General features: G+C 43.3%; 1 protein-coding gene across 3 annotated transcripts in view; it reads left to right on the plus strand.

The window, feature by feature from the left end:
• phactr3b (phosphatase and actin regulator 3b) overlaps positions 1–7,525 on the plus strand; it is a 56,767-nt gene that overhangs the window by 32,200 nt on the left and 17,042 nt on the right. For all 3 annotated transcript variants that reach the window (XM_032512667.1, XM_032512669.1, XM_032512668.1), the window contains exon 8: positions 550–703. In XM_032512667.1, coding sequence (XP_032368558.1) covers positions 550–703 — 154 coding nt within the window. The remainder of the gene's footprint in view (positions 1–549; positions 704–7,525) is intronic.

Consider the following 7,525-nt stretch of genomic DNA (forward strand, 5'->3'; position numbering starts at 1 on the left):
GATTGGCGGTTGTCAAAGTGTCCTTGATCAAGACACTGAACCTCATGTTGCTCCCTGGGCGCTGCCACTGGGTCAAATGCAGGGATTACATATTGTACTGTAAGATTGTATGTGAAGAATAAAGTTTTTTTTTTTTTTTTTCTTCTTTCTAACGAGGCTAATAAAATTGCAATGTCTAAACCTATCCACACAGACTCAAGGCTGTCACTGCTGTCAAAGGTGCCACCACAAAATACTGACTTGAGTAGTATGTATTCAGTTCTTTGTTCATGTATATACATTTTACTATTACAATTTGTTTTTAAAAACAGAATTATTTAATTGAATCATGATTCAAAGTTGTACAAACAACATGAAAAGGTCCACTTAGTGCAAACTTTAACATCTTGAGATAGGTATGTAGACATGCATTTCATTAATAAGGTGTTAGGTTAAGTCTTATGAAAAAGCACCACAGCACTCTGTGTGCTGACTAGCATCAGTTCAGTGGGCTTAGCTGGAAAAGCCTCTATGATGTTATTGACCTTAATTTGTGCTCGACAACAACAGGGACACTCCCACGTAGGGTGAGGAAGGAGCTGCTGGCTGTGAAGCTTCGGAACCGGCCGAGCAAGCAGGAGCTGGAGGACCGCAACATCTTCCCCGTCCGCAGCGACCAGGAGCGTCAGGAAATCCGTCAGCAGATAGAGCTGAAGCTGGCCAAGTGAGTCGAACTGTGGACCCAGATCAACCTGCCATCAGCTCCCCCCTCCCCGTCAGCCCCCCCTCACCCTCCTCTTCCCCATGTACGTCTGTTTCATCACTCAACACCATTGTTGTCGAAACTTGTGTTTCCCTTCCACCGTGCCCTAACAATTGCCCACATATTGCAAAAAGCCTTTTGACTGTAGATGCTCGCCGATGGCCCGCCAGCTTGGCTGCGGCTAATGTAAAACGCGCTTAAAACTAGAAAAGACACTTGCGACGGGGCTTTGCGCTGTGCTGCGCCGGGTGCAAGATAGAGCCCTATGTGTTATAGTGAGAAACAGTTAACATGAACCTTTGGTTGTTTACAAGAAAACGCCGGAAGGGCCCTTTATTCAATGCAGAGGTGTTGATTTAGGTTGCTGTCTGTGGTTCTGTGGTGTGTATTCCATTACTGTATATTGATCCAGGATAAGTATTAGCACACCTAACCACAGTAGCATACAGAAGATTGCGGTAAGCAGTCACGGTGAATGTTAGTCATGTTAGGATAAGAAAAAGGGAACAAAGCATCCATTGGTCTTGACTATTTACTGTCCTATCAATGCATTGTATGTATTATATTAGACTTTCACAGTTCATCATGTCCTCTTTAAACTCTCCATGCATGTTGATTTCTCTCTTAACTAACATTTTGATGCACGTTGTCTAAAATGCAGTTGCACGTTAGCAACAGCCTTGAGTAATACGTGCTAAATTGCATTAATGTTATTAGGAATCAGTTAAAATAGTCGCGACAAAGGTTTTGCTTTAATTGTTCCTCTCCTTTCTATGGCTGTAGCTTCTCTGGGTCAAGTGGTCTGCATTTTGAAGCCTGGAACAGGATTTTTCCGGGAGGCATGGGAGGACTGCAACAGAGAACATAATCGTATTTGTTGTGTTTTGTACAAAGGCCAAAGGCTGTTCTTATGGTGACTTTAATAGGATTAACGGCCATATCAGGGTTGTTTTTTAGTGAATAACACAGTGGCAGGGTGTCCTGGTGTGCTTGTGCAGTCATCGGGGTGGGAGGAGGAGGTGTTGGTGTTGTTTGGACATATCATGACTTTTTGCTAAAACAAACTTGTCAAGAGAACTTGTACTGGACAGTACAACAGCAGCTCTTTAAAATGTGAATAAACTTTTCGGCTCATATGGAGTTGAAGCTGCTTTTTGTCATTTATATTTTTACCACTTTACCTTGCCATCTTAAGACTTACCCTGTTTAAGATTACACGTGGGGGGGGTGGAACTGTTACAGTTCTATGCTCTATGTTCCGCATTTCACTGTAGTGGTTCAGTCTCACCACTCCTACCACACACTGTTTTTTAGTGAACAGGCTCTAAAACCCCAAAAACTACACGCTACCTGTCCAGCACATGACATCACAGTTAGTGTTGGATGACCTAGGTGCCTTCTAGTCATTGTCTGGTCTTAGTCATGGAAAAAAGGTCAATAATAAACAGTTTAATCAATGAAAACATGTTGTAACAAAAAGTTCAGTGCATGGAAAATTACAAAATACCATAGAGGCAAATAAACACAATATTAAAATGATAATTTGAAAATATATTTTTTTAGTCTGTATTAGCCTTAAATCTATAGTGCATAGTTTCTGCCGCCCCTATGAGGAATTCTACGTAATGACAATAAAACTGTTGGCGCGTCCACATGACACAAGCCTTCCGTGACCGAACACCTGTCTTTTATTTTTTATTTTTTTTTTACAAACTGAGCAGGTGAGTTTCCTTTAGAAGCAGTGTTTGGGTCCAGAATCACAGGAGTGTAGGAGACAATCTCCTTCATCTTGTTCCAGATGTTGAAGCTCAGGTTGCCCAGGTGTTTGGGCTCGTCTATCAGAGCTCCTGAGAGCAGCTGTGGATCAGCCAGCAGGGGGCGCTGCTGGACTCTCTCCACTGCAGCCCTGTAGTTGATAAGGAATGAGACGTCTTCAGCTCTCAGCTCGTCCTCTGTCGCTCCGACTGTGTCTGAAAGAGCTGCTATCTCTCTGCTCAGAGCCTGGATCTTCTCCTTCTTCTTCTGACTCTTCTGCTCCTCTTCCTCCCTCAGAGCAGCCAAATTGGCCTCCTCTTCTAGAAACTGGTGGTGCTCCTTAATCTGCCTCTCTGTGCGTTTGTGTGTGTGGCCTGGGTATGGACCTTCATATGTTCTGCGGTTTTATCACATTTCACTTTAACTTGTTCAAAAAGCTATAACTTCTCCTTTAACGGCTCCAGAGTTTCCTGAAGTTTCTTCTTGTGTTGCCGCGGAGCTTCATCAGTGGGTCTAAATCTGTGGTTGGTGTGTAGATTCTCAGAGTGCAGACTGCAGAGAGCCTCTGAAGCTCTCTGATCTCTCTCAAAGTAAGAAGGCCTCACACAAGTTTTTTAGCCTCGAGTCTAAGGGTGGTTTAGGATTTGAAGATTTTCCCTCAAAAACTGGACACTCCTGTGTTGGTTTTACTGTCCCAGCTCCAGCTCTGCAGACAGTCTTTACAGAAGCTGTGGCTACATGCTAGGACGACAGGATCTTTAAAGATGTTATGTCAGATTGGACAGCAGAGAGAAGCCACTCTGAAACCTGAAAGTTTATTTCACTTTGAGTTCTTTGTTCCTTGTTCAGTTTGTGGATTCAGCAGCTGGTTGGAGTGGTACTATCTCAGTACTCCCTTCTGTAGATGTCCTCCCTCAGTGGAACTGGTGGCTTCGAGTTTGTCCAGTTGAGTTTCATTCCACACTGATTAAAAAAAGGTGTTGTCCCTGTTAGATACTGTTTACTTCTGTCTTTGTCTTGATGATTGTAGTTCATTCACACAAGAAGTGATCCAAAAAATAAGTTGAATATGAGAGAGGAGTCAGACACAATTAAACATAGGAGCTGCCAAATATCTATTTGAAAGCTGTAGGGGGAGAAATTGCCAAAACTGCAGAGCGTCCCTTTAACGTTGACCATTGAGTCAATGAACTCCAGGGAGACCCCTGTGTGACCTGGGTGTGGTTTCATTACATACCCAGTGCCATCACAGGTCAAAGCACCTAATTAGAGAAATGAAGACTTTGAGCTGAAAGAGAAGGAGAGCTGGTTTCCATTCCTGTTCGACCACACAGAGGGAAACATCCCAGCGAGTGTTTGATTAAACCTAATTAATTTACAGCCAATTTAAGCCTTTTGCTCCCCGCATTCTAACTTAACTCAGAGATGAGTAAGGCAACGTGACATTCAAGCAGGCTAAAAAAAATACTATCCACGAGCTTCTTTAAGCCTGGCATTACGCTTCTCCATGTGTCTTTTCCCTACGCCCTCACCCAAAGGCATTTCACAGGTGCGTGTCAATCTGGATAGTCAGAGTAGCTACGTATATGTGCGTCTGACGTGTATGACGATTTCATAAACCAAAGCTGTTCCAAACACGCCTCGTTCCATGTGCACATGGGCGAATTCCAGCGGGTAATTGTGGAATAGAAAGAGACATTATGCAACATGAACTTGCAGTAGTTACTGAACTTGTGTACAGACCAGAAAGGATGTTGTAGTCTGCAGGGGGCAACAAATTGGGACAAAGCACAAACACTACAAACTGCTTATGTAAACTAAACCTCTGTTACACTTACATAATAAAAACAGGAAGTGATCAATTATGTGTCATGAGAGGGGGCAGTGTGACAGCGGGTGGCTGGGTTAGGGACAGTATGTACAGTGCTGGTTAAAGACAGAGGTCAGAGCAGCGGCTCGGTTGGGAGCCAAGTTCACTGCTGGTCATACAGTTCACTTGATGTGTTACATTACTGCAGTGATTCATTCTCTGACTGGAGCATCTATGCCAATCAATGCATCCTTCTGACCGGTGTTGTTTGTGTATCAAAGCCTGATATGTCTTATTCCTTCATTGTTTACGATTATAAATGTAACAAATACATAGGTGACCCACACTGTTGCACTGGTACTCCTTCATTACATGAAAACACACACACACACACACAACACCCACACCCACACACACCCACACCCACACACACACACACACACACACACACACACCACACACACCACAACACACACATAACCGTAAGTAAGGTAAACCCATCTAAACCTCACTTTTTTAATTTTTATCTTTTAGTCACTTACAGTGTAGTATGTAGTATGTTGTATAAACACTATAAGCAATGCAACATATGTTGTTGAAAAACCAATAAAGTGTTGGATGATAATGAGCGGAGCATCAGCGGGACAGGTGCCTTAGTATTTAAAGACTGGTCTTTACAACTGATTATTCCTATTATTTGTCTGTCAGTTATTGTTTCGTTTAATTGTTCAGTCTATACTGTCAAAACGGTGAAAGGCAAACCAACTTCTCGGTACACAAGCTACAAATTGCTACCTTTGTCTGAACGTCCAACCTAAACATATTGAATATTTAAAGATAATACAGAGAAAACACACACACACACACACACACACACACACACACACACACACAGCCCCCAAATACTCACTGGCCCTCACAGCACCTTTATGTGTTTAATTGCTGCTGAAAATAGAGCCCAGGAAATGTGCTACAAAAACAGCTGTGCCCAGCTGTTTTAGGAAATGACCGTGCTGTGTGCTTCAAAATGAAGTGTAACATGCTGGAAAAGTTGAAAAGTGTTGATAGACGGACTAACAAGTTTTTGGCTTTTGTCTTTCAGTGGGATTTGTTTCTAGTAATAAAAAGAATAACAGTAGCCTAGGAATATCTTCCTCTTTGACTGAAATGATCTTCTTAGGCCTTTAAAACAACAGACGATTTGAGACTTCACAGGTGTTACTAATAACATAGGGACGTTTCATGTTCGTAGTAGTAAAACACGAAGATTTACCCTGGGCGACCTGGAAAGATAACCACCTACAGGAACTTCATCAGCAGGGAATCTACTGTAAGTAGGAGTAATCACAAAGGGGGGAGGCATAGTTTGGTCAACCAGCCAAATAAAGCTGCAGTAAAACAGACACGGCTTGAATCTGAATTTTAAAAAGGCAGAGTAGCACACACACTGCATTTTTTTTTTCTTCTTGTGGGAAATGTTTCTAGCTAACCGAGGACAAAGTTCAGATTGTCTTTTCTGCGCCACAAGTGTCCCATGTTAACAGAAAACACTTTGGCAGAGTTTTGTGTGAATATCACCGGGGGGGGGTCAGGTCCTATGCTAGATGCTGTGTCCGCAGCCGGGCTCTGTTAGCTCAGGTCCTGCAGTGCTCATCTCTGTCTGTGACTGACGGCGGGACTGGCTGGTCAACAAGAGTCTGAACAGCTGAGGCATTCCATTGTTTGGGGTGACGGCACCATGTGCCAGCGTCTCTGTCCTGCGGACCACGTGGTCTGCCAGAGGACATGACGGGCCCCTCCTGGCAGCTCGCACAGCAACAACAAAAGCTGGAAAGGACTCTATCCCATGCTGGCTCTCTAAACATCCACACTGTACCAGGGATTGTGTGCTTACTGAATGAATCAGACTGAGTCTGTCGCATTGAATAAGTCGTGTTGAATGCAGCGGAGCAGTGTTTGTGGAGGTGGCTAGCACGCTGTGTTCTGTCTGAAGCATTCATGGCGGTGTCTGAGTGCTGTGAAGGGCCTTGGGCACCACATCTGTTTGTTCTCTTTCCACGATGCACGCTGTTCTTTTCCTGATGTTGTACAATCATTCATATTCACTTTGACTCCTATACAAGATGCCGGGGCATTCGTCTGACCCTGTGCAATGGGGGGGGGGGGGATCGATTCTTTGATGCATCGCGATTCTCTCTAGAACGATTCGATCCTCGATTCTGATAAGTTAAATATTGATTATTGTTGATTTTTATTTAAAAGTTAGTGTCTCCAGACATGTACGAATCAGAAAACGGAGTGACCGAAAGAGGACGGGATAATGGACAACAACTTAGAGATTCCCACCCCTACTGTGCAGAGTAAAAACATTGGTAAACAAGATTGTTCTAGAGGTTTGTTCCTGGAGCGGCTGACAGCAGCATGGAACAGAAAAGACGTCTAGTCGTCTGTTAAAACTGGACTGTATTGCTTTAAAATGTTTTTGTATAGATTTGTTTTGTAACCTTTTATTAAATGGCTTTTGAAGACTAATTTCAACATGTGAACGATTCTGGACCTGCTGGACATATTTCTTGGCAAAGGCACTTAAAGTGAAACCCTTTACTGACATTACAGTAGTGTACGCAGGTGCTTTATCCTCTCTTTTTTTTTTAGACATAGCATGGTGAAGGAAAAGTAGTGAAAAATGAGATGACAATGTAACATTTGCCACATACAGGAATTTACTATTGTAAGGATACCCACCCACTGAACCCCCACAGTTAACCTTTTGTCTTGGATTCAAACTACTTATAGATTCAACTATGTTACAAAATTGTGTCAAAAGACCCCAAATTGACAGAACTAAACCAAGCTTAATGTCTTTTTAGACAATTAGCACATGTAACCATCGCTGTGCACTGCTTTTTTTCACTTGTGCTGTGTTGCAACACGTCCATGGATGTATATGGAGAGCACATGGAACGTTGCATTGATTTACTGTCGTTAAGCACGGCACTCTGCAGCATAATGCAGAGCAGTGGGCTGGCACAGGACAGCAGAAGGGAACCCTCTGTTTCTAAATATAGCTCTCATTGGTGAAATGCTGCAGCAGCAGCCATTATCAATAACCTACAGTATGTACGTCACAGCCCAGCTTGCTTTCCCTCTGGCCCGGTCCCCACTGATGGAGAGATTGCATTTTCTACCTCCTGGTCCTCTCTGACTGACCCCCCCCC

This window comes from Etheostoma spectabile, chromosome 4 (assembly GCF_008692095.1).
Source record: "Etheostoma spectabile isolate EspeVRDwgs_2016 chromosome 4, UIUC_Espe_1.0, whole genome shotgun sequence".
In the NCBI taxonomy this organism is placed as follows: Eukaryota; Metazoa; Chordata; class Actinopteri; order Perciformes; family Percidae; genus Etheostoma; species Etheostoma spectabile.